The sequence below is a fragment of the Chlorocebus sabaeus genome, chromosome 2 (assembly GCF_047675955.1).
Source record: "Chlorocebus sabaeus isolate Y175 chromosome 2, mChlSab1.0.hap1, whole genome shotgun sequence".
Classification (NCBI taxonomy): Eukaryota; Metazoa; Chordata; class Mammalia; order Primates; family Cercopithecidae; genus Chlorocebus; species Chlorocebus sabaeus.
Genome location: NC_132905.1, coordinates 19,642,908 through 19,669,593, shown reverse-complemented (window position 1 = coordinate 19,669,593; position 26,686 = coordinate 19,642,908). Strand labels below are relative to the sequence as shown.

Here is a 26,686-nt window from a genome sequence, read left to right as displayed (position 1 = left end):
GCCTCCTGCCCCCTCCTTACACAGTACTGGTTTGGTACCCATACACTCAATGGCAGCAAAGTTTCACATTATTGCATTTAAAGGTGAGTAATAAGACCCTTTAGGGTGCCACTCTTCTGGGGAAAATGTTTTTAACCTAATATTCATGCTCCTTCCTGAGTAGGTGCCAGCCACTAGGGATATGCTGACCTAGTAAAAAACATGAGTCACTCCCTTCAGGTGACTACTAACTTGACTTTGTCAGTGATGGATAGAGAGGCAAAACACTCTGTGCCTGAGAGTAGACAAAAACTAGGTTCCCACGGTAGATCTGGTGAGTTGATGATGAGTCATTAATGAGCCAGATGACTCCCCTACATGTCTCTAATAAATCTTGCCTCTCATATTCTTATGGGCCACGAGACAATGAGGTCTAATTGAAAAAACAACTCTTAAGCCAAGCCCTGGCTCTTACTGAGTAACCACAGGGTTAGTAACCACTTAAGAGAAGTCATGAACTTCTCTAAGCCTCAAACTGATATATAAAAGGAAACAGGGAGGGAAATAATCACCACCTTACAGGCATGTGGATACTGTCTGTTTAATGCTTGGTACACCTACCCATCTAGGTGGTTTCTATTATTCTTCTTCACCTGAGAACATAGGCATGCTGTAGCTTGAGTCATCCAGCAGCAATTAGGACATCACTGAGTTGGGTGCCTAGGTAACAAGATGGACAGACCAACACAACAGGAGTAAAGAGATGAACAGCAGCTTCCATTAATAAGCATAAGCCTACTATCTGTTATCAATCTGCACAGATCAAATGCAAGACTCATTATGTGAATACTCGCTTAAGCCTGAATGTGCAAAACGAAAACAGCCGGGTGCAGTGGCTCATGCCTGTAATCCCAACACTTTGGGAGACTGAGGCAGGTGGATCACCTGAGGCCAGGAGTTTGAGACCAGCCTGGCCAACATGGTGAAATCCCATCTCTACTAAACATACAAAAATTAGCCAGGCGTGGTGGCACGTGCCTGTAGTCCCAGCTACTCGGGAGGCTGAGGCAGAAGAATTGCTTGAACCTGGGAGGTGGAGGTTGCAGTGAGCCAAGATGGCATCACTGCACTCCAGCATGGGCAACATAGCGAAACTCTGTCTAAAAAGAAAAAAGAACCAGTTACAGATTTCTTTGTTCCTTCTCCATTCCTCACTTGACTAGCCAAAAAGGAAAAAAAAAAAAAAAAAAAAAAACACCTCTATACTGAGAACCAGGTCCACGGCTACTCTTTGGCAGGCAGTGTCTTTGATTATCAAGTGAAAGTTCTACCTCCCAACCAGGTACCCCACAAGACCAACCTAGAAAGTAAAGGAGTCCAGCATGGACCTAGAAGCTTTCTCCCAGCTTTAACAAGGTGAAAGTGGCAGCCACTGCTATTGCCTTTGATGAGTTCCTAGAGCATGTCCCTGATCTGAAAGCCAGGGCCCCAACCCGCATTCCCCAAGGCTAGGCAAGCCCTTTCATAGTGATGAAACACAAAGGTACTCATCTGGAATGAGATGCCACCCTGAGATCAGATGACTCAAAATACTCCCCTGCTTTAAATGATGATCCTGGCCTTACTCAGAATGCTGGCTTACTTATGCTTGTGTATAATTCAGCACTCACATGTATAATTCACTTGAGTCTTGATTAAACTACTGTGTTTCCTACTAACAGGCAGACTTCATTACTTCTTAAGGTAGGACCAAGCAAAGCAGGGACACTGCCTCCCGGCTTTTAAAGGGCATTTGTTACTTCAAATTAATAACAAAGTTATCATCATGAGAAAAAAATAAAAACTTTATTGGACTTTGTTACATTGATTTTACAGTTTCACACTGTATTTTGAATCACATTAAGGCAGGGGATGGGGCACTGTAATGTTTGGAAGTTTAGGACCTTTAGAGCACTTAAGCTGACCCCGCTACTGTAAAGAAAAGCGGGGTGTCTGCTTGACACTGGCAAAATAAGGGGCTACATGTCCCCATCTATCCCTCAAATCCCTTGAAATGCTACACCCTGACATAAACCACTGGTTTAAAAGACAATGATTCCAATAATTTATATCAAGTCCTGCTTCCCTATCCCCCACCTCCACCCTAACTGAGCTTGTCCCCTCTGTGTTCCTCTGTTTAATTCTGTAACAACATCTGAAATCCAGCCTCCAACAGATTCTGGCTAAACATCTCTGACCTTTGAATATTGTCTTATTTTAGCCCATAATGAGATCAGCAGCTACTGTCAGTGCTGAAAATGGGTTACACTTTGCAAAATAATTTTATTCTTTAACAATCTTGTATAATACTGAGGCTCAGCTGCCCATGGTCATAAAGCATAGTATGTACTCAACAAATACTAGCTGACCAGTTTGACAGCCAGAAAACAGCAATGCTGGGATGCAAACCCAAGCAGTCTGACTCCCAAGCCTCTTAACCATTCTTAACAGACCACCTACCTCCATTCTTCTTCAAACACGTTCTTCCTGTTTGCCACCTGAATAAACGGAACCCACTATCCACCCAGATGGTTAAACCAGAATCACTCAGAAATCTATCTCTCCCTCATATTATTCATAACTGCCAGTGTTAAAATTCTAATTGCTGGCCAGGTGCAGTGGCTCATGCCTGTAATCCTAGCACTTTGGGAGGCTGAGGCAGGTGGATCACGAGGTCAGGAGATCAAGACCATCCTGACTAACACAGTGAAACCCCGTCTCTACTAAAAATACAAAAAAATTAGTCGGGTGTGATGGCGGGTGCCTGTAATCCCAGATACTAGGGAGGCTGAGGTGGGAGAATGGCATGAACCTGGGAGGCGGAGCTTGCAGTGAGCCACTGCACTCCAGCCTGGGTGACAGAGTGAGACTCTGTCTCAAAAAAAAAAAAAAGAAAAAAAAACTAATTGCTAAGTGGTCCTCACCTGTCATTTTCTCCCCATTATTCCACTTTTCTATTTCACATCTCATATGGACTGCTCCTGGTCTCATCTCTCTAAATCCATTCTCTATATAAATCAGCCCAAGTGACTGAAGATAAAATTTGTTCACGACACTATGAATATGTTTTCAGCCACCCTTAACATACGGTCCAAACTCTTTACTGAGGTTGATAAAGCCCTTTATAATTCAGTCCCTGACTACATTTCCCCATTCCAGCTTTACTGAACTTTTTTTTCTCATCTTCCTGCCTTTAACATGCAGTTTTATCTACTCCAGAAACGTCATCTCATTTTCCCATCTCTCTCTGTCAGCTAACTTCTAAGAATTATTGGCTTAAATATCACTTTCCCCAGAAAGCCTACCATTACACCAAATACCTCTCCTTTGAGTTCTCTCCGATTCCTAAACCACAGCACTAATTTGCCATATTATAAATGTCAGCTCATTTGCTGTCTTCTCTAAGCTATTAAAGTCCAAGATGGCAGAGCCTCTATCATGTTTAACACTGTGCCCCAAAACCTACAGGGTCTAGTGCAGAACAGACAGTAAATCTTTGTTGAAAGAACTCTTTTATTCTACCTTTTTGCACACCACCTCTCATGAAAATGTTACTTGACAATGCCTTCCCTGTCTCTCATCTACCAAGTGTCTCACCTAGAGAAGATATTTAAGACAACTTTTGAATAAATTCAAGACTCTGCTCACTAGCCAGACCGTAATCTTTAGGAGGAATAGGAGCATCCAGACTAGAAGCCTGATAAAACCTGGCTATCCAGAAAATAAAGAATGGCTGCGAACTCATAAAAGTTGTTGAAAGGGCATTAAAATCTTAAAACTCTTTCTTTTTTAACCAAATACCTTCGTAGTGCAAATATAATTAATTCACATGCATTTTACTTTTACATACTCATAACAAGATAATTACACAAACTAAAGCTGCAGTGTTTTCCCAAGTGAATCTTCATTTTAACCAAACTCACAAAGCATTTATTGAAATTAATACATCTGGCAAAGCACCAGACTTGAATCAAGCAGTATCAATACTACAGTGTACAAAAAGTAAATTTAAAAACTCAAGATGTAGAAGCAGTAGCCATTCTTCTTGGGAATCAGCAACCATTCTTCTAGGGAAGGGACCCACATACACAATCCTTCCCCAAGAACTTTGATGCTACCCCTCTGAAGAATTTAAGCACAAAACAGAGTGCTTGTATCATATAAGTAAGGACTTTCATAGAGGAAAACTGTAATATAAATGCTTTTTTTTTTTGCTTTTAAAGGATACTGCAATATAAATATATTAAGCATGGCCTCAAATATCCAACATTTTCCTATCTTACATTTTAAACCAAAGCTGAAAGAACCTACAGGCTTTATAAAGAACTCTCTTCACAGCACAGCTGTAGTTCACTTTAAACAAAAAATGTTCCCTTTGTGCTATATCCTTAAAAGTAAACAAAATATACAGATAAATGAGAAGTTTAGATTCTGCATCAAGCATTATTCAATCTCACCTTCTGATATAAACCTGGATACAGTCAAACTTGCAAAGCATTCACTTAATATTTTAGTTGAAGCAAACTTAAAAGGTATATGAGTTTTCAGTGAAGGAGACCTTTGTGAGTTTCAGTGGTGTCCTCGGCACTCAGAGGTTCAGCTGAAGTCCCGACCGGTGAGGACAAGTGGAGCCACAAGGGTCCAGACGTAAAGCAGGAGGCAGACCCAGCTGAAGCTGATCTTGACCCACACAGCTGGCCACTTGCTGGTCATGCTCTGAAACTTTGCATCAGGGCTAAGAAAACAAGAGAGAGTCAGGTAGAAGAGACCGGTCTACCTGATTTCTGTCAGCCTTCTGCAGCCCCCCAGCCAAGGCCAAGAAATTCTCCAGTGAAACTTGGCTGGTACTACCTCCCAGTAGGGTTGTAGAGGGGCCAGAGGAAGCTGCTATTTTTAGTTGTTATGACCAAGAACTAAAGAACTCATTGACTCTGTCTTTCAAATGACTTTTCCTCTTGCCAGCATGAAAGACTATCAGGGCAAAGTTCTTTAGATGTTCCTAGTTATTGGCAAAAGTCTAGATTGAGATAGCCTCCCTGAAACTTTTCTTTGTTAGTACATTATTACTTGAACCAGAATGCTCTGACATGGCCATCTCTATACACAGAAAATTAGTGAACAAAGATGGGTCAGATTGCTTTATGTCATGATTTTCTCTCTCAATTAACTCAACTTTGTAAGAGCTCCCAGCGATTTGCACTGCAAAGAATTCCAATGGGTGGCCGGACGCGGTGGCTCAAGCCTGTAATCCCAGCACTTTGGGAGGCCGAGATGGGTGGATCACGAGGTCAGGAGATCGAGACCATCCTGGCTAACACAGTGAAACCCCGTCTCTACTAAAAAATACAAAAAAATAGCCGGGCGAGGTGGCAGCGCCTGTAATCCCAGCTACTCGGGAGGCTGAGGCAGGAGAATGGCGGGAACCCGGGAGGCGGAGCTTGCAGTGAGCTGAGATCCGGCCACTGCACTCCAGCCTGGGCGACAGAGCGAGACTCCGTCTCAGGGAAAAAAAAAAAAAAAAAAAAAAAAAAGGATTCCAATGGGTTTTAAACGCTAGAGGGGATAAAGTCAAGAGTATTTAACCCACCTTCATAATATGAGTAAGAGCAAGGGTTCCGAGATCAGGAAAATGGATGAAATTTTATAGGCCATCCAAGGGTTTTATGATCTTCCGTCTGTTTTGTCTGTGTCTCCTACCTGTACCAGCTGGTCAGGGTCATCATGATGTACAAGGAAGCCAAGCAGAGCATGAGGTGGAATAAGGAGTAGCTATACTGCACTCCCTCTTTCTCATTGTCCACAGCCCGTCGAGGCTGTCCATCTTCTTCATCACTGGCACCATTGGTAGTTGTATCACCAAGGATGACGCTGTCACTCCCTGACAGGGTCAGCTTGTCTACTTGGCTATTAGTGGAAGTGCGGATGCTGGAAAGTGATCCCAAGGAAGACAAATCAGAAAGGGGCCATGACAATGAACTGCTGCCACTGGCCTGTATACAAGACACTTACTGCTGAGCTGTTCCTACTTTGGAGACTGAAAGCTTTCTGAAGATCCTGCTTAAAGTTCTGAACTGCCGCCTGTCATCCTAAGATTAATGGCACTGTCATCAGTTACTACTTGATATGATGGCTTAATTGCTTAGGAGTTTCATAAAATACACTATGCTCTCAGTGTCTGTTTCCGTGACTTCACAAGTGCTGCTTCTATGATTGGAATGTACCATGCGCCAACCTCCTTCCAGCTAACTTACTCATCCTTCACTTCTCTGACTTGCTGTCATGTCCTCTGGAAGGCCTTCCCTCAGTGACATCACCCCTCACTGGCTACGTTATACAAGACACTCCTCCGACTTCCCACAGCTTCCTAGGCTTCCTTCTGTCACTGCACTTACCACTCCTGTCTTCCTTGCTATTCAAAGAATGCCTTAACAATGACCTTAGTCTATGTATTTCCAGCACTACAGATGTTCACTAAAAGTTTGTTAAATGACTAAATAAAAATGAAAATACAAATAAAAGACAAAAATTACATGATCGTTTCAATAGACACAGAAAAAACATCTGACAAAATCCAATACCTTTCCATGATAAAAACAGCCAAAGTAGAACTGCCTCAAGCTGACAAAAGGAATAAAGGAAAAACCCAGAGCTAACATCATACTTAACAGTGAAAGACTAAAAACTTTTCCCCTGAGGTCAGGAACAAGACAAGGATCCTACTCTCACCATTTCTATCCAACAATGTAGTAAAGTTCTAGCCAGAGCAAGAAAAAGAGATAAACGGTATCCAGATTAGAAAAGAAGTAAAACTATCTCTATCTGTAGATTACCTCATCTTGTATATAGGAAATCCTATGGAATACATATACATGCGAACTATTAGAACCAATAAATAAGTTCACCAAAGTTGCAGGATACAAGATCAATATACAGAAATTAGGACTGGGTGTGGAGGCTCACGCCTGTGATCCTAACTACTTGAAAGGCTGAGGTGGGAGGATCGCTACGCTAGAAGACAGGAGCTCAAGACTGGCCAGTGCAACACAGCAAGACTGTTTCTGAAAAGATTAAAAATTAGCTGGGCATGATGGTGTGTGCCCGTCACACACCTGAGCCTACTCAGGAGGCTGAGGTGGGAGGATCACTTGAAACCAGGAGCTTGAGGCTGTAGTGAGCTATGGTCACACCACTGCATTTCAGCCTGGGTGATAGAGCAAGACTTCTCTTTAAAAAAGAAAACACACACACACACATACACACACACACAAACACACACAAATCAATTGTATTTCTTTCTTTTTGAGATGAGGGCTCACTCTGTCACCCAGGTGGACTGCAGTAGTGCAATCATGGCTCACTGCAGCCTTGACCTCTTGGGCTCAGTTGGTCCTCCCACCTCACCTCCCAAGTAGCTGGGACTACAGATTGCACCACCACACCTGGCCAATTTTTATAGAGATGGGGTCTTACTATCTTGCTCTGGCTGGTCTCAAACTCCTGGACTCAAGCGATCCTCCCACCTCAGCCTCCTAACGTGTTGGGAATATAGGCATGAGCCACCGTGCCTGGTCACCAATCATATCTCTATACACTAGCAATAAACAACCCAAAACTTAAGCTAAGAAAACATATATTCATTTATAATACCATCAAAAAGAATAAAATGCTTGGAATTTAGAATAAAATGCTTAAAAACAAAGTAAGTTTAAGATTTGTATACTAATAACTAACTATAAACCACTGAAAGAAATTAAAAACCTAAATAAATGATTTAAGTAAAGAAGACTTCAGTAAGTTATCTTTATGGTCACAGACTGGAAGCCTTAATATTGCTGAGATGACAGTACTCCCCATAAAAATCCCAACTACATTTTTCTTGCAGAAATCGACAAGCTGATCCTGAAATTCACATGGGAATGCAAAGGACCCATAACTGCAAAACAATTTTGAAAAAGAACAAATTTGGAGGACTCATACTTCCTAATTTCAAAACTTACTACAGGCTGGGCATGGTGGCTCACACCTGTAATCCCAGCAATTTGGGAGGCCGAGGTAGGAGGATCACCTGAGGTCAGGAGTTCGAGACCAGCCTAGCCAACATGGTGAAACCCTATCTCTACTAAAAATACAAAAATTAGCCAGGCATAGTGGCAGGTGCCTGTAATCCCAGCTACTCGGGAGCCTGAGGCAGAAGAATCGCTTGAACCCAGGTGGTGGAGATTGCAATGAGCTGAGATCGTGCCACTGTACTCTAGCCTAGGTGACAGAGCAAGACACGGTTTCAAAAAATATATATATATGTATATATATGTACACAGCTCTGTAACTGACGCAAGTAAAGAATTTTTCATTAAAGGGAGTGAAGTTTTTAAATTTCTTATGCTGCTTTATGAAAGCAAAACAGTTTCTTCACTTTATTATCAACCTCCATGAAAATCTTGTTCTAACTATCTTTTAACTTACCTAGAATACAAAAGGCAGAGAACAAAGACAAACAGTCCAATAAAATTATCTGAATCCAGTAAAGACCCACTCTTTGATAGTGGAGTAGGGGTAGGGACCACAGCAGTTGAATTTCCAGGAGCCAGTGTTGGTGCAGTTATGCGTGTAATAAAGCTCATCAGGCTGGGGTTGCAGGAACGATCTGAAAATGAGAAAAATTTTATTATCCTTGGTTACAGCTCATCTTGTTTCAAGATAGGACTTGGGGAGTTCCTTACATATCATTCAGTCACGATGTGAAACATACGAATGCTTTACTTAAAAAATCTGAAACTTAGCAGTCAGTAACACATTTGGTCACAATCAATGACTTAGAATTAGGAAAAAAAAGAAAAGAACAACAAATCTGTCAAATTCCATAAACATCATTATTGATTTTATTGGTTTTGTAGTTTGACTGACAAATCTTTTTAATTCTTTAAAAGAATGCCAAGGTTTTAAGCACAGAAGTTTATCTCTATTTTGGTTTCTACATAGTTACTTAAGAACAAAAAATAAGTTATCACTGGTGGAGGGGGGGTCTGCATTTATCGTTTTCCTTTAAAAGAAGCCCACAGAATATCCTCCTGAGAAACAATCCTACAGTAACTACAAAATGAGATTTCCCACAGCTGTTTTTTCTAGAGCCCGTGACATCAAACTATAATTCAGTCAAAACAAAGGGCCAAAACAAGGCTGCCCTTGACCAGAGCTCTTAACTAGTCTGACTCAGCCTAGGTTAGGTAAAGCCTAGACCATCTGAAGGACTCTGACCCTTTAGGCTGTCAGTTATATATAGCTATGAATAGATGTGGGGACTAAAATGTGAAAGGCAAATACCTACAAACCTACAGTGAACACTGTACGTTTAAGTTTTGTTTGTTTCACATTTGCTCTAGCTCCAGTTTTTATACCACCTATGTAAGGGCTGATTTCCTACTTTCTTTTTATCAAAAACATGTGTTATTGACGTTCCCTTACCAGGTTCATTGGACATGGCTGACCAGGTGAGGTACATAGTGTAGAGGGTGATGAGAGAGGACTGCAAGAGGCCGGAGCGAGGCTGGTGTTCCTATGGAATCAAAAGGAAAACAGTGGCACAGGGACTGCCAAGGGCTGACTTTCCAAAATGCAGTACACCTCTCTGGGATTCATTCAACTATCAGTAACTGAGAACTTTCGGATTCTTCTTGAGAGTTGAAAGGTGACAAGTAACCTTTCAGTTCAGTTAGCTCGCAAAAGAACCCAGAAAGACGAAGCAAGTACTACTGGTTCTCAAGGCATTTCATGATCCTAGAAATTCCTGTTCATCACAGAAGGCCTTTGATTTTCTACTCCCTTGGTATAGTGAAAAGATCGAAGATCAGCTTTGTAACTAATTAGTAGCTGGGTAATACCTATCACTTCTTTGAGACTTGTTTTCTCACTTTTAAAAGGAAAGGTGATGTCTAGATAGAATTTTCATATTTCATATCTATAACTCCATGAATTTTTTTAAGCTTTTTTTTTTTTTTCCGAGATGGAGTCTTGCTCTTGTCACTCAGGCTGGAGTGCAGTGGTACGATCTCGGCTCACTGCAACTTCCTCCCGGGTTCAAGCTTTTCCTTGCCTCAGCCTCCGAGTAGCTGGGATTACAGGTGCCCGCCACCACGCCCAGCTAATTTTTGTACTTTTAGTAGAGAAGGTGTTTCATCATGTTGGCCAGGCTGGTCTCGAACTCCTGACCTCAGATGATCTGCCCACCTCGGCCTCCCAAAGTGCTGGAATTACAGGCATAAGCCATGGCGCCCAGTCGGAGTTTCGCTCTTGTTGCCCAGGCTGGAGCGCAATGGCGCAATCTCAGCTCACTGCAACTTCTGCCTCCAGGGTTCAGGCTATTCTCCTGCCCCTCAGCCTCCCAAGTAGTCTGGATTATAGGCATGCACCCCCATGTCAGGCTAATTTTGTATTTTTAGTAGAGATGACGTTTCACCATGTTGGTCAGGCTGATCTCAAACTCCTGACCTCAAGTGATCCACCCGCCTTGGCCTTCCAAAGTGCTGGGATTACAAGAGTTAAGCCACCACACGCAGCCTAAACTCTGGTATTTAAAACTCAAGAGCATGAGTTTTATTTTGAAATATTAAAATCAATTATTTTTCAGTTTAATTCCCCTAAAATATCTTAGCTAATGACTCATAAGAATCATTCCCAGCCGCGTGCGGTGGCTCACGCCTATAATTCCAGCACTTTGGGAGGCTGAGATGGGTGAATCACCTGAGGTCACAAGTTTGAGACCAGCCTGGCCAACATGGTAAAACCCCGTTTCAACTAAAAACACAAAAATCAGCCAGGCATGGTGGCAGGCGCCTATAATCCCAGCTACTCTTGGGGCCGAGGCAGGAGAATCACTTGAACCCGGGAGGTGGAGGTTGCAGTGAGCCAAGATTGCACCATCGCACTCCAGCCTAGGGGACAAGAGTGAGACTTCATCTCAAAAAACAACAAAAAATGAAGACTCATTCCTGGCCAGGCATGGTGGTTCATGCCTGTAATCCCAGCACCATGGGAGGCCAAGGAGGCGGGTGGATCACGAGGTCAAGAGTTTAGCCTGGCCAAGATGGTGAAACCCTATCTCTACTAAAAATACGAAAATTGGCCGGGGGTGGTGGTGGACGCCTGTAATCCCAGCTACTCAGGAGTCTGAGGCAGAGAACTGCTTGAACCCAGGAGGCAGAGGTTGCAGTGAGCCGAGATTATGCCACTGCACTCCAGCCTGGGCAACAGAGTAAGACTCCGTCTCAAAAAAAAAAAAAAAAAAAAATTTTTTTAATGATTGTGAAATTCTTTAAATTATGATATAGGCATGAAATAGTATACTATTTACTTAAGTTATAATTATGAAGATTTTATGATATGGAAAAATGTTCAAGTGGATAAACTTAGACATAAATTCATAAGAAAGGGTACCTAGATTTTAAGCTTAGAATTAAAAACCTTTGACAGGAGGAAGTAGTAGTAAACAATCATACCTGAATTTTTGGGTGGATCGATATAACAGAAGCCACAACGCAAAGGATCAGGTTAATACTGATGAAGAACTTGTTTTCTGTGCAGCCATCTGGTTTGGTGTAGTATGTATAGAGCAGCCCGACACAGATGATTGACAGGATATAAAAGGCGCTTGTGAAAGACAGTAAAGCTGGAGAAAAGGAAACCAATATGAATGATTCAACTGTAATAAACTAATAATGAAGGTGAATTTTCTTCCACTCCATATAAAAATGAGGAGACATTATTTCACTTTTCTCTGGTAAATTACAGTAAAATTACAAAGGCCTCAAAGTTAAAGTATCAAGATTGTATTCAACTGACTTGATGTTAAATTCCAAAATCCACCAAGCAACTGAATTCACTTCCTGAATTACCTAATTTGATTTCATGGGTTGATTACCAGACGTTTGATCACTCCAGCTAGAGTGAACTGCTACCTGTGTATTAATTAATGTGTATTGTGAGCTTTTCTTGGGAACCTAAATGATCCCTACACCCTCAAAATGACCCAGTTCACAGCAAGCTCCATGCCAGGATGGTGTTAGAGGAAAACAGAATAGACACACAAGTATTTTTTTATGACAGTTTTTTCCTCTGCAGTCATTGGCTATCTAAACCTATTTCCCATCACGAACAATAAGACTACATCCCTGAACTGGAAAAGTGGCTCATTTGCTATTTTTTAATATCTAAAGTAATGGGTCCTTTCAATTCACACTGATAATCAACAATCAGCTGTGTTGGCTGAGCACGGTGGCTCACGCCTGCAATCCCAGCACTTTGGGAGGCCGAGGTGGGTGGATTGCTTGAGCCTGAGTTCCAGACCAGCCCTGGCAACATGACAAAATCCTGTCTCTACAAAAAAATACAAAAATCAGCCAGGCCTAGTGGCATGAGGTTGTAGCCCCAGCTACTTGGGAAGCTGAGGTAGGGGGATTGCTTGAGCCCAGGACATAGAGGATGCAGTGAGTCGAGGTGGTGCCACTGCACTCCAGCTTCGACAACAGAACAAAACCCCATCTCAAACAACAAACAATTAGCTGTGTAGTTCTGAAAATTAGAAAACATGAAACAGCACATACAGTACACTCAGACCAACTGCAAGAATGATGAGCTCAGTTAACTTGTATTCAAGTCAAAGCTCAGATGTAAGACAACTAGTTTCTACTTATCCCAATGAATTTTGCATGTCTAAAATTAAATGATGTACATTAAGTTATTAGCACACTTCTTAATGTTTTCCCATCTGAATATACAAGATTTTTCTACACTTGTTATTATAAAGTATGACCAATTTGCAACTCATTAAATTCTTCTAGAGTTGTATGATCCAAAATGAATTAAAGAAAAAAACAGCTGGGCATGGTGGCTCACACTTGTAATCGTAACACTTTGGGAGGGCAAGGCAGGTAGATCAATTGAGTCCAGGAGTTCCGGGGCAACATGGTGAAATCTTGTCTCTACAAAAAACACAAAAATTAGCTGGTCGTGGTGGTGTGGGCATGGTAGTGTGGGTATGGTGGTGTGCACCTGTAGTCCCAGCTTCCTGGGAGGCTGAGATGGAGGACTGCTTGAGCCAGGAAGGCAGAGGTTGCAGTAAGCCATGATTGTGCCACTGTACTCCCAGCCTGAGTCACAGGGTGAGAGACCCAATCAAAAAAAAAAGAAAGAAAGAAAGAAAGAAGAAAAGAAAAGAGAGAGAGAGAAAAGAAAAGAAAAAAATAGATAAAAATAAAATTGTCATTACAAACAATTTAAATGACCAACACTAGTGTAAAGGTTAAATGAATTACGTATACTCTGCTATGGAATGCCATGGAATTGTATGGAATGGAATACCATGCAGCTTACAGTAAACTCCATGCCAGGAGCTTGAATGCAGGTTAAATGAGTAAGACATACCTACACTCGCTGGTAAGGAAGGATATTCATCATGTAGGAAATGAAAAGAGCCAAGTCATGGAACAATATACAGTACAATCCTGTTTACATTTAAATACAAAAGCAAGGTGAATGCATAAATACATAAAGGTTCACAAGAGTGGCTACATCTGGAAAGGAAAATGGGTTGCAGATAGGTAGAGATTTGCATGTTTTAGTCTTTTTTTTTTTTTTTTGAGACAGAGTCTCGCTCTGTCGTCCAGGCTGGAGTGCAGTGGCCGGATCTCAGCTCACTGCAAGCTCCGCCTCCCGGGTTTACACCATTCTCCTGCCTCAGCCTCCCGAGTAGCTGGGACTATAGGCACTCGCCACCTCGCCCGGCTAGTTTTTTGTATTTTTTAGTAGAGACAGGGTTTCACCGTGTTAGCCAGGATGGTCTCGATCTCCTGACCTCGTGATCCGCCCATCTTGGCCTCTCAAAGTGCTGGGATTACAGGTTTGAGCCACCGCGCCCAGCCATGTTTTAGTCTTTATAAAGTTATAAAGTGCTATCATTTGTCTTTATGGTAAACATAAAAAATACATGTAAATATTTTTTAAAACCAAATCAAATGAAAATACAACTGGGCAATTCGACAGTATGTACTGAAAGCATTTAAAAATATTCATACACTTTGACTCTTCTATTTCTGGGAATTTGTCCTAAGGAAATAATCAGAAATGTGTGCAAATGTGTATCACAAGGTAGTTAGCGCTCTACCAGAGCCAAAATACATTCGCAAGCTACTGTTCAGTCTAGAAATTGTAAGTGCCCCTTTTCCACCAGAAAGTTTTTCATAGCAGGTGTGGGGTCCCTTTCTGAACAAGGCCATAAGGACTACTCACTCCTATCCGCCTAAAGTAGGTGGGCAGCTGTCCCATATGTTGAACCCATCTGAGTTTCCTCTCCATGGAAACAAGGTTATCAAAACCAGAACTAAAGTCACTAAACATAACTGTTTTTCCTTATCTAAACACAAGGAATTACATTATGACTCTCAAAATAAATAAATTGGGAAAACCCAACGATTTATATTATCTGTGCTACTTTCTTCCAGTGATGCATATAATTCAGAGCCAAATTCAGGAAATTACAGATTTTTTCCCTTTTATTTAATTTTATTATTATTTTGAGATAGGGCCTTGCTCTATCACCCAGGCTGGAGTACAGCGGTGTGATGACAGCCTACCACAGCTCTGAACCCCTGGGTTCCAGAGATTCTCCTGCCTTAGCCTTCTGAGTAGCTAGGACTATAGGTGTATGCCACCATGCCTGGCAATTTTTTTTTCTAATGTAAAGATGGAGTCTCAATATGCTGCCTAGGCTGGTCTTGAACTCCTGGATTCAAGCCATTCTCCTACCTTGGACTCTATCGCTGAGGACTATAGCTGCTGGGACTATAATCATGATTTTTATTGTACACCCTGCTTAATGTAGCAGTATGGCTAACATAGGTGAGCAGAGATACCTACCGGCATACCACAACCTTGGGTTTCCTTCTTCCATTCGATTTACCCATGATTCATTCCAAGAATGAGCAAAGTCTACCAACAGCACCAGCTGAATGAGGATGAAGAGGGCGGCCCCTATCATGCCAGCAACAAACCAGACTACAAGAACCGAGAGAACAAGTTATTCTCTACCATAGAGTAACTTTTCAGAAGATCCAACATTCTGAAAGGATTTCAATTAAAACAAGAGAGAGGTGGTAGACATTGTCTCTAGCAGTACAGCAAGATTCCAAACTCAAAGGATTCTTAAAAGCATTCTACTGGTTTTCAGACCTTTTAAAATACGTTTTAGCTTGTGCCAAGGGGAGCCTGGGACCTGAGTTCCAAATGACTATAAGTCTTTTCTTTTAGAGGTGGGAAAATCATAGTAGAAACCTAAAGATGTCACCTGATGCATGCTAAGGAAGTAGGTTAAGACAGATACGGGAGCACAAGAGTTCTAAGTCCTTATTTTGACAGGCTCTCTGATTAGCTTTGTATTGCATCAAGTGAGAACACGAACTATTAAGATACTGCCAAAAGATTAACATATGGTTCCAGAAAACCTGAGAGGTGCAGTGAATGCCTCCTGACTTCAAAACCACATATTATGAGTAGCAGCCAGGCGTGGTGGCTGACACCTTTAATCCCAGCACTTCGGGGGGCTGAGGCAAGTGGATCACGAGGTCAGGAGTTCAAGACCAGCCTGGCCAAGATGGTGAAATCCCGTCTCTACCTAAAATACAAAAATTAGCTGGGCGTGTTGGTAGTGGGCGCCTGTAATCCCAGCTACTTGGGAGACTGAGGCAGAGAACTGCTTGAATCCAGGAGGTGGAGACTGCAGTGAGCTGAGATCATGCAACTGCACTCTAGCCTGAGAGACAAGAGTGACAGACTCTGTCTATATATATATATATATATATAAAGAGAGAGAGAGAGAGAGAGATGCAGATACTAAGTCCTATTAATTGGATACCATCTCATTTAATTGTCAGTTCTGCAAAAACAGTAATTAAAATGTAGGTTTCTTTCCTTTTTTTTTTTTTTTTTTTTGGAGACAGAGTCTTGATCTTCACCCAGGCTAGAGTGCAGTAGCACGATATTGGCACACTGCAACCTCTGCCTCCCAGGTTCAAGCAATTTTGCTGCCTCAGCCTCCTGAGTACCTGGAATTACGGGTGTGCACCACCATGCCTGGCTAATTTTTGTATTTTTAGTAGAGACAGGGCTTCACCATATTGGCCAGGTTGGTCTCAAACTCCTGACCTCAGGTGATCCGCCCACCTTGGCCTCCCAAAGTGCTGAGCTTACAGGCATGAGCCACTGTGCCCGGCCTAAAATGTAGCTTTAACTCAATCATCTATAAAGTTTATACAGTTTAAAATTAACCGCCTCAAAGGTGAACCCTACCTGAGCTGAAATAGCCCCCAGGGATGTAGAAAGATCCAACCATGATTCCAATAAGGGCAGCAATTTTGAAGAACCAAAACCTATTAAAATATAAAAATGCATTTATGAAATGCTAAATTTTTTCACTCTTATACTGAGAAAAATTCATTTCTGAAATGCAAAAATAATAGCTTAATAGCTTTTTTCCCCAACATGATTGTCTATTTTCTTCATTTGACTACTCATTTAATAGGCTAATTCATTTAATATTTCACACAATTAAAGGACAACATTAGCATAGAGGACAAATCACTCACATTTATTACTAGAGAAAACAGAAAATTTAGAGTCGCCCTACTTTTACCACTTAAAGGTAGGCATTTTTCTAGCATTCTGGGAGTTCTAAAATAACAGTGTTAGGTACACACAGAGCCATTAAACTGTGAGGTCTGAATGAAAAGTAATCACAAATCCTCTGTTTACAATACAGGGCACAGATACCTTGCCCACAATGACACAGCTCATCACTGGCACCTGATTTTCAGTTCATGATCTTTAGTGACTGCCTTGTATGGCAGAGTGGAAAGAACCAGGCTTTGGAGCTAGACAGATCTAAGTTTCAATCTTAGCTCCAACCTCCAACTGGTTAACAGGTCTCAGGCAATTTATTAACCCCTCTGCAATTCAGTTACTGCATCTGTAAAAAGGGGATTATAATACATATTAAGTTTACAAAACGCCATTCAGTCTTTGAGAATTAGAAATATGGCTGGGCACGGTGGCTCACGCCTGTAAGCCCAGCACTTCAGGAGGCAAAGGCGGGCGGATCACCTGAGGTCTGGAGTTCTAGACCAGCCTGGACAACACGGTGAAACCCCATCTCTACTAAAAATACAAAAATTAGCCAGGTATGGTGGCAGGTGCCTATAATCCCAGCTACTAGGGAGGCTGAGGCAGGAGAATCATTGAACCCGGGAGGGGAAGGTTGCAGTGAGCCGAGATCTCCAGCCTGGGTGACAAGAGTGAAACTCCATCTCCAAAAACAAAAACAAAACAACAATAAAAAAGGGAGACAATTGGAAACATAGGTAAAAGGTGGTCAGGAGTCAGAAGCAATAGAATATGTAAATCAGTAGCACATATATATTCACTGACTTCTTGTACACTGTTTAACTTTATCAGGTACATGTTTATCTTTATTTATTTTTTTTTTTTGAGACAGAGTCTCGCCCTGTCGCCCATGTTTATCTTTAAACAACAGAAAAAAGAAAGTGTGTGTCTATGTAGTATCTAGCATAGTGCTTCAACTATTTAACAGGTGTTCAACAAAAATCTAAGAACATGAAGCAAAGGAATTTAAGAGAAGAAAATAAAAAGACAAGACTCCCTATCCCCTCCATGTTACAGCAATCTAACTGAAAATGACATTAAAAAATTTCACATGCATAATAGACCAGAAATATATCTGAGTCACTCATTTACATATTCCATTGATTCCATCAGAATGGCAATATTAACTGCTGAAGGAAGGAAGAGCCACACCATAATGTAACCAGTTAATCATAAATCTGACATACCCATTATGTACTGCTGCTCGGGGATCTTTACTTGTTTTTACTTTCAACATGAGCAGAGAAAAGACAAAGAAAAAGATGGCCATGGCAAAGCTGATCCGATACACAGCTTTATAACCAACCAGCACATCACAATCTTTATCTGCATTTATATCAGCCTCATGGATTTTAAATCCCCCTTCACAAAATCCAGGAATCTGGAAAAAAGCAATTTCAGTGTTATCAGAATATTTACATTTAGACAGAGACTCTACCCCACCGCAGGAAAGACTGGATTTAGAAAATTAACTACTTCAACAACTGCGAGACTGACTATGGAATTTTTCTCTGTCTTCCGATGCATTTACAATCTTGTTACCAAACAGTATAAATAACTTGTATTTTAAAAATATAAATGCTCGCTCGGCTGGGCACAGTGGCTCACGCCTGTAATTCCAGTACTTTGAGAGGCTGAGGTGGTTGGATCATGAGGTCAGGAGTTCAAGACCACTCTGGCCAACATGGTGAAACCCCGTTTCTACTAAAAATACAAAAAATTAGCGAGGCATGGTAGTGCATGCCTATAATCCCAACTACTTGGGAGGCTGAGGCAAGAGAATTGCTTGAACCCGGGAAGCGGAGGTTGCAGTGAGCCAAGATCCTGTCGCTGCACTCCAGCCTGGGCAACAGAGTGAGACTTTGTTTCACAAAAATATGCTCTCTCTTCTTTGCTCTTTTAGGCTGAAGAGGCTGTGTGCCACTTTCCCGTGAGATTTTCCAGCTACCACTGAGTCCTTCCAGAGGTGAAGAACTAGTCCAGTTTAGATGCTTCAACCTTTAACACATAAGGGAAGAAAATGTTTTGGAGGCACTCTTTTAATGTTTTCTCTCAGTTGCTCGACTGGGGCCTAAAGATGTTCATTCCGTATTTCCGAAAAAGGACTAACCATACCCCGTATAAGTAAAAAATCTCCAAATTACAATGAACTTGATTAACGATGAAGAATTAAACTAGAATTTTGCAAAACATAAAAATAAAAATAACCAATACATTAAGGGCATTGTTACTTCTTACCTTCTTCAGGTACGTTTCCATCTCTTTTCTCTGCATGATATAGGATACAACAGCGCTCAGTAGGAGAATGAAAGCATAAATGAGGCGAGTCAACGTGGAATTCTTACTGTTAGGACAGCAACTACACAGCAAACATGAGGCACCGCTGCAGAGGCATGGAACCTGGAATGAGCACACCATGGTCACCTGAGACCGCGTTCAGTAGACTCCTTTATGACACAGATGTCACAGAAGAGAAAGCGAGGCAAATCAGGCCTTACAGTTTTCACTGAGAGAATCATGGCTGGGAGGAAGTGGTTAAAAGTATGGGCTCTGGGCTGGGTGCGGTGGCTAACGCCAGCACTTTGGGAGGCCGAGGCGGGCGGATCACGAGGTCAGGAGATTGAGACCATCCTGGCTAATACGGTGAAACCCCGTCTCTACTAAAAAAGACAAAAAATTAGCTGGGTGTGGTGGCGGGCACCTGTAGTCTCAGCTACTCGGGCGGCTGAGGCAGGAGAATGGTGTGAACCCAGGAGGCGGAGCTTGCAGTGAGCAGAGATTGAGCCACTGCACTCCAGCCTGGGTGACAAGAGTGAGACTCCGTCTCAAAAAAAATAAAAAAAATAAGAAAGTATGGGCTCTGGAGTAAATATTATTTCTACCACTTTTTACCCCAGCAAGTTACGTACTCTAACCCCATTTCACCATCTGTAAAACGAACTCATTGATAGAATTTTCCTCCCTCAGACTGCTGTATTAAATGAGCACCTCAACACGACCTGAAACATATTAACAGCTCAATAAATGTTAATTAAATTCTGAGAGCAGAATTGTGCCACTGCATTCCAGCCTGGGCGACAGACTGAGACTCCGTCTCAAAAAAAAGAGTAACCTAGATCTTTAGTCTGCTAAAATCTGTTAATGACCACACTACATGAAAGAAGATATAATTTTATTTCTTTTTTTTTTTTGAGACAGGGTCACACTCTGTCACCCAGGCTGGAGTCCAGTAACACCATTTCAGCTCACTGCAACCTCACCCTCCTGGGTTCAAGCAATTCTCCTACCTCAGCCTCCCCAGTAGCTGGGATTACAGGGATTACAGACACATGCCACCATGCCTGGCTAATTTTTATGTAGCAACAGGGTTTCACCATGTTGGCCAGGCTGGTCTCAAACTCCTGACCTCAAGCGATCCGCCCGCCTCGGCCTCCCAAAGTGCTGGGATTACAGGCGTGAGCCACTGCACCCAGGCTTTGTTTCGTTTTGTTTTGTTTTAAAGACACAAGGTGTCACTCTGTTGCCCAACCTGGAGTACAGTTGTGTGATCATAGCTCACTGCAGCATCAAACTCCTGGGCTCAAGCAATCCTCTGGCCTCAGCCTCCTGAGTACAAGCAAGCACCACCATGTCCAGCTAAGAGAGGATATAATTTGAGTCACTACACTTGATTAGGAAACTGCCTGAAAAAAAAAATTGCTCTGAGGGGTGACATTATCAAGTCATATTATAAGGACAGGCTAATTCAGAATTAGTAGATGTAAACAATGGATAACTCTGGCCTTAAAATATGGTCCCAGGAATAATCTTCATTTTTTATAGATGGTATCTTGTGTGCACTTTATGATAATTTTGTGTGGTCTGCAGCAAGGTGCTCACATTCATTCTAAAAAAGTTCAGTTTTCTCATCTGTAAAAACGAGCATAATACCACCTACTCGAACATGGTTACTGAGTAAAGAATGAGATGATGTCAGGAATATGAAGCACCTAGTATAATGCCTGACATATATATCAGGCTCAATATATCGTGGTAGCCATTATTATTTGTAATTGCAATAGCAATGGGAAATTGACCAGCCAGTCTGTCTCCATCCAATTCTTAACTACAGTATAGGCCAAACACTGCAGAGGCATGTCCTCCACAAATTCTTATGTTGAAGTCCTAATCCCCAGTACTTCAGAATGTATCCTTACTTGGTCATTGCAGATGTAGTAAGTTAAGATGAGGTTATATGGAGTAGAGTGAGCAACTAATCCAATATGACTGTGTCCTTCTAAAAAGGGGAAAATTGGACAAAGACTGCCGGCAAACCAAAAAAAAAAAAAAAAACTAGGGGAGAGGCATAATACAAATTCTCTCTCACCAGCCTTAGAAGTAACCAACCCAGCCGGGCGCGGTGGCTCAAGCCTGTAATCCCAGCACTTTGGGAGGCCGAGACGGGCGGATCATGAGATCAGGAGATCGAGACCATCCTGGCTAACACGGTGAAACCCCGTCTCTACTAAAAAATACAAAAAACTAGCCGGGCGAGGTGGCGGGCGCCTGTAGTCCCAGCTACTCCGGAGGCTGAGGCAGGAGAATGGCGTGAACCCGGGAGGCGGAGCTTGCAGTGAGCTGAGATCCGGCCACTGCACTCCAGCCCGGGCTACAGAGCAAGTCTCAAAAAAAAAAAAAAAAAAAAAAAGAAGTAACCAACCCTGCTGACACCTTCATCCCAGACTTCCAGCCTCTAGAATTCAGAGATAAGAAATCACTGGGTTTAAGCCACCCAGTCTGTGGTACTTTGTTATGAAGCCCTGGCAAACTAATAAACTTAACTTACCTATAGTTGTCTTAAGAATGTAAATATCTCGAAGGGGAGACTATCTTTACAATGTTACATCTTTTGTAGCTTTACATAGCAGGTACTCAGTAAATATCTGTGCGACAAATCTGTCCTACTATATGTTATGTCATTTTCCCATTTCAGTAAATGACAACTCTATTCTTCCTGTTGCTTGGGCCCAAAGCCTGGAGTCATCCTGAATGCCTTCCCTTTCCCCAAAATCCTCATCCAATTTGTCAGTACATCAGCTCTATCCTTAAAATATATCCAGAATCTGACCATTTTCACAGTATCCTTAGCTATCACCTTTGTCCAAGCCACAACTATTATCTCTCATCTGGATTAAGTTCAAAAGCTCCCATCTCACAGCTGTAGGGATCCATTCAGAAGCTCTGAGTTGGCCGGTACAGTGGCTCACGCCTGTAATCCTAGCACTTTGGGAAGCCAAGGCAGGCAGATCACCTGAGGTCAAGAGTTCAAGACCTGCCAGGCCAACACAGTGAAATCCCATCTCTACTAAAAATGCAAAATATTAACCCAACGTGGTGGCACACGCCTGTAATCCCAGCTACTAGGGAGGCTGAGGCAAGAGAATCACTTGAACCCGGTAAGCAGAGGTTGCAGTGAGCCAAGATGGCGCCACTGCACTCCAGTCTGGGCAACAGAGTGAGACTCAGTCTCAAAAAAAAAAAAAAAGCTCTGAGTTGTTAAAAAGATTATTTTAAGCTGAAGGCATCTGAGCTTCAACAGATGCAGGGGAAAAAAAAAAAAGCCTTCTGGGAGCTTCTCTTGTCTGACTAAAAGCAGCAACTTCTGGGAAATGAGGCTGCCATAAAGTCCCTCTCCAGGGAGGTTTTAAGGCCGTGAAGAAGCTCGAAAGACCTGCCATACCTGCATAAACAAGTACTACCACAAACTTTCTTATTTCCTATTCTCCTAAAAACAAACTTGTCTTTCCTAAGGAAACCTATTTGCTCTTCTCATAGAAGCCTTTCTCCCAGCTTCCTTTTTCCTACTAAATTAGAAAGCCTTGGCCAGATGCAGTGGCTCACACCTGTAATCCCAGCACTTTAGGAAGCTGAGGCAGGCAGATCACCTGAGGTCAGGAGTTCAAGACCAGCCTGACCAACATGGAGAAACCTCATCTCTACTAAAAATACAAAATTAGCTGGGTGTGGTGGCACATGCCTGTAATCCCAGTTACTTGGGAGGCTGAGGCAGGAGAATCGCTTGAACCTGGGAGGTAGAGACTGCAGTGAGCTGAGATCCCACCATTGCACTCCAGCCTGGGCAACAAGAGTGAAACTTGGTCTCAAAAAGGAAAAAAAAAAAAAAAAAAAGAAAGCCTCAAGTTCTAACCACCCCCTTTGAGTTACTATTACTGAGCACTCCTGTGTGAACATGTCTTGCATGCATAAACTCTTGTTCCTCTAAATAATCTGTTTCGTCAGTTAAATTCACAAGCCCTAGAAACAGAACCCAAAAGGTTGGAGGAAGATTCTTCCCTGCCTACACTGCTTTACCTTTACTTTTCTACCATCTATTCTCCACACAGCTACGATAATCCACCTTGTCAAAACACAGGCCCAGATCATATCACTCCTTTTTTCAAACTCTGTAATAGATTCCCATATAACTTAAGAGTAAAAAGCCAAAGTCCTTAAAAACCTACAAGACCATATAACGGGTATCAACATGATTTTGTTCTCTACCTTTCTGATTTCACTCTCTATTATTCTTTCCCTTACTCATTCCACTCTCTGGTATATAGAACTCCTTACTGTTTCTATTGAATAAAAGGGATTAATAAAATATAAAGGCACCATATAGATAGAAATGCCTGGATGGCAACAATTCAAATCTTAGCTTTCAATCAAAGCCAAAATGCATTTCAAGTTATCATGATAGAAAAAAATGTTTCAAATTAACAATTCACTCCTTAACTAATGACTTTCGTAACTATATTTTTAAAGAATGTATGTTGTAAATAGTGATTTTGAAACACTAGCGGATTGTAAAAATCAACTCACCAGGATTTTTTTTTTTTTTGAGATGGAGTCTCGCTCTGTTACCAGGCTGGAGTGCAGTGGCGTGATTTCAGCTCATTGTTAACCTCATCCTCCCCGGTTCAAGCGATTCTCCTGCCTCTGCCTCCTGAGTAACTGGGACTACAGGCGCGCACCACCATGCGCCCAGCTAATTTTTATATTTTTAGTAGAGACAGGGTTTCAGCATGTTGGCCAGGATGGTCTCGATCCCTTGACCTTGTGATCCACCCGCCTCGGCCTCCCAAAGTGCTGGGATTACAGGCATGAGCCACCACGCCCGGCCTTCAACTCACCAGGATTTTCTAATGTGATAGAAGATAAAAGGGAAATTGTACAGTAGATGGTATAGGATTATTTCATAAACCTTTGTCTCCATATAGGTGCATCAGATCAATTATGTACAATCTTTCTTTAGGTCAAGGTCAGAAAAATTAGAAAACCACTGCTCTCAAGAAAGCCCTTAAAAATGAAACATTCTTTTGATTTAGGACCAACAACTCTAAAATACATTCTGCTCCTAAGAAATAGTGGAATGAAGCCAGGCATGGTGCCACACACCTGTAGTCCCAGCTACTGGGGAGGCTGAGGTGGGAGATGACTTGAATCCAGGAGTTCAAGGCTGCAATGAGCTATGACTGTGCCACGGCACGCCAGCCTGGGTGACAGAGCAAAACTGTCCCCCTTCCAAAAAAAGTAGAAAGAGCTGAAACAGAATCCCTGGTGTAATACTGTGAAATATAAGTACGTTTGGTTCCCATTTCCTGGCATACAATTTCTAAAATCCTTGGAATAACCAGTGTCTTTTTGTATGCTAATGAGATGACTGGTGACTGGCAGTCCCTAGGTAAGCTTCATGATGGGGGAGGGTCATAGGAGGAGGTTGGGATTTTTCAGTCTCACCCCTGAACCTCCAAGGAGGAGAGGCTGAAGGTTAGGCCAGTCACCAAAAGCCAATGATTCAATGAATGCTGACTACATAATGAAGACTGCATAAAAGCCCAAAAGGACAAAGTTCAGAAGAACTTTTGGCTGGGCATGGTGGCTCACACCCCAGGAGTTCGAGACCAGCCTGGCCAACATAGTGAAATCCTGTCTCTACCAAAAATACAAAAATTAGCTGGGCGTGGTGGCCCACACCTATAATCCCCGCTACTTGGAAGGCTGAGACATGAGAATCACTTGAACCCAGGAGGCAGAGGTTGAAGAGAGCCAAGATGGTGCCACTGTCCCAGACAGAGTATGGAAGCTCCAGACCCCTTCCCCTATACCTTGTCTTACATATCGCTTCATCTGTATCTTTAAAAAAAATATATTAATAGTAGCCATAAAAAAGAAGAAAATCATGTCCTTTGCAGTAACAAAGATGCAGCTGGAGGCCACTATCCCAAGTGAACTAATACAGAAACAGAAAACCAAATACAGCATATTCTTGCTTACAAGTGGGACCTAACACTGGGAACACAGACACAAAGATGGCAACAATAAACACTAGAAATTCCAAGAGTAGGGAAGAGGGTGGAGGAGCAGGGGTTGAAAAACTACCTATTGGATACTGTGTTCGCGGCTTGGACAACGGAATCATTAGAAGCCCAAACCTCAGGATAAGGCAATATACTCCTGTAACAAAACTGCATATGTACCCTCTGAATCTAAAATTAAAAATATATAAATACACAAAATAAAATAGTTTTATAATAAACCAGTAAACATGTTGCCTTGAGTTTTGTGGCCAAATTAATCAAAGCCAAGGAGGGAGGTCATGGAAACTGATTTATAGGTGGCCGGTCAGAAGCACAAGTAAAACAACCTGAGGCTTGCCATTGACACAGAAAGTGGGCACAGTCTTGTGAGACTGAGCCCTCAACTTGTGTGATTTGATGCTATCTCCAAGTAGAGAGCTTCGGAATTGACTTGTAGGGCATCCCCTGCAGAGCGAATGTTTGCCTGATGTTTGGGAGAAAATCCCCATACACCACATATCTGGTGTCAAAAGTGTGTTGTGAGTGCAGCAGGAGAAAACTGAGTGTGCTTTTTCTACACACTTGGTCAATTACATCAGCTGGAGAATGAGGAATCAAGGAATCACGCTACTCTGAAGAGGGTAAATGAGGGAACTCAGCATATTCTTTTATAGGCCCCAAAATTTTCTCTTTAAAATGTTTACAGTTTACTAGGCGATTAAACCCATTTACGCACTTCACTGTCACAATCGTTCTCGAAGACAGGAATGCTGGGGTGATTATCCTCGGATAAATGACTTATAGCAGTCCCAAAATATTCAAGCCCTGGTTTCCAATTTTGAGTAACAATCTAAGGCCTTCTTTCCCTTGCACCAGAACTGCAGACAAGCCTCCGCTAAAATCCCAGCTTTGCCACATACTCTGCAGTTTTGGCAAATCCCGTGATAGGGGATAAAAATGTTACTTGAGCCACCCAGAATTAAAAGATGGCACCTTAAGAGGTGCTTCGGGAGGAACCGGAGCTCCCGCGCTGGGAGCTCTCATTCCTTGGTCCCACTCCAGCTCCGGAGGAACCCACAGTCAGGAAGCCTCGCAGGGCGGAGCCATCTGAATTGTAAACAATGGCGGCCGTTTCCCGAGGAACCCAGAGGGCGAGACCCCTGATCCCGACCTAAGGGTATCGCGGATTTGGATTTGGGTCTGGGGCCCCGGACACCCTGTGTAGCCCAGGGCCTCCTGACATCCCGAGGGCCTCTGGAGCCAAGGCCCGTGCAGGTCTGGGTTTGAGGCCTTTCCCCACAAACCGCAGGTCCGGCGAGGATTCGGGACCCCGAACTCACCCAGCTAGCGAGGGAGAAGACACCCAGCACAGCCCCCATGGTGACGCCAGTGATGGAGGTGGCAGGTCCTGAGGCTGCTTTCTAATGCGGTGGTAAGTGCCAGCTGAGGCGTCTCCCCAGAAACGCGACGGTTCCTCAAGCCGGAAACTTGGCCCTCCACCGGCGCACGGATGCGTCACGGCGTGGCCCCGCCCACCGTCCACGACCGGAGCGGCCGAGCCGGGGGGGGGGGGGGGGCCCTCTCATTGGCTGAGGGTGCGCCTGTCATTGGCTGAGGGGGAAGGCGGG

At 42.7% G+C, this 26,686-nt stretch overlaps 1 protein-coding gene across 2 annotated transcripts; it reads right to left on the bottom strand.

The window, feature by feature from the left end:
• Positions 1–564: 564 nt before the first annotated feature.
• SERINC3 (serine incorporator 3) lies at positions 565–26,577 on the bottom strand. Of its 2 annotated transcripts, XM_037982752.2 has the most exons (11): positions 26,399–26,577; positions 18,961–19,122; positions 17,910–18,103; positions 16,354–16,433; positions 14,926–15,063; positions 11,511–11,680; positions 9,481–9,571; positions 8,482–8,662; positions 5,716–5,943; positions 4,577–4,753; positions 565–699 (listed from the first exon to the last, which is right to left on the bottom strand). In XM_037982752.2, the coding sequence occupies exons 1-10, from the start codon at positions 26,435–26,437 to the stop codon at positions 4,615–4,617; spliced, it is 1,422 nt and encodes a 473-aa protein (XP_037838680.1). In that variant the 5' UTR covers positions 26,438–26,577; the 3' UTR covers positions 565–699; positions 4,577–4,614. The 2 variants fall into 2 exon arrangements, with proteins under 2 accessions (XP_037838680.1, XP_037838679.1); XM_037982751.2 differs by lacking the exon at positions 565–699 and having other exon boundaries at positions 1,803–4,753; positions 26,399–26,576.
• Between the last annotated feature and the right edge of the window lie 109 nt (positions 26,578–26,686).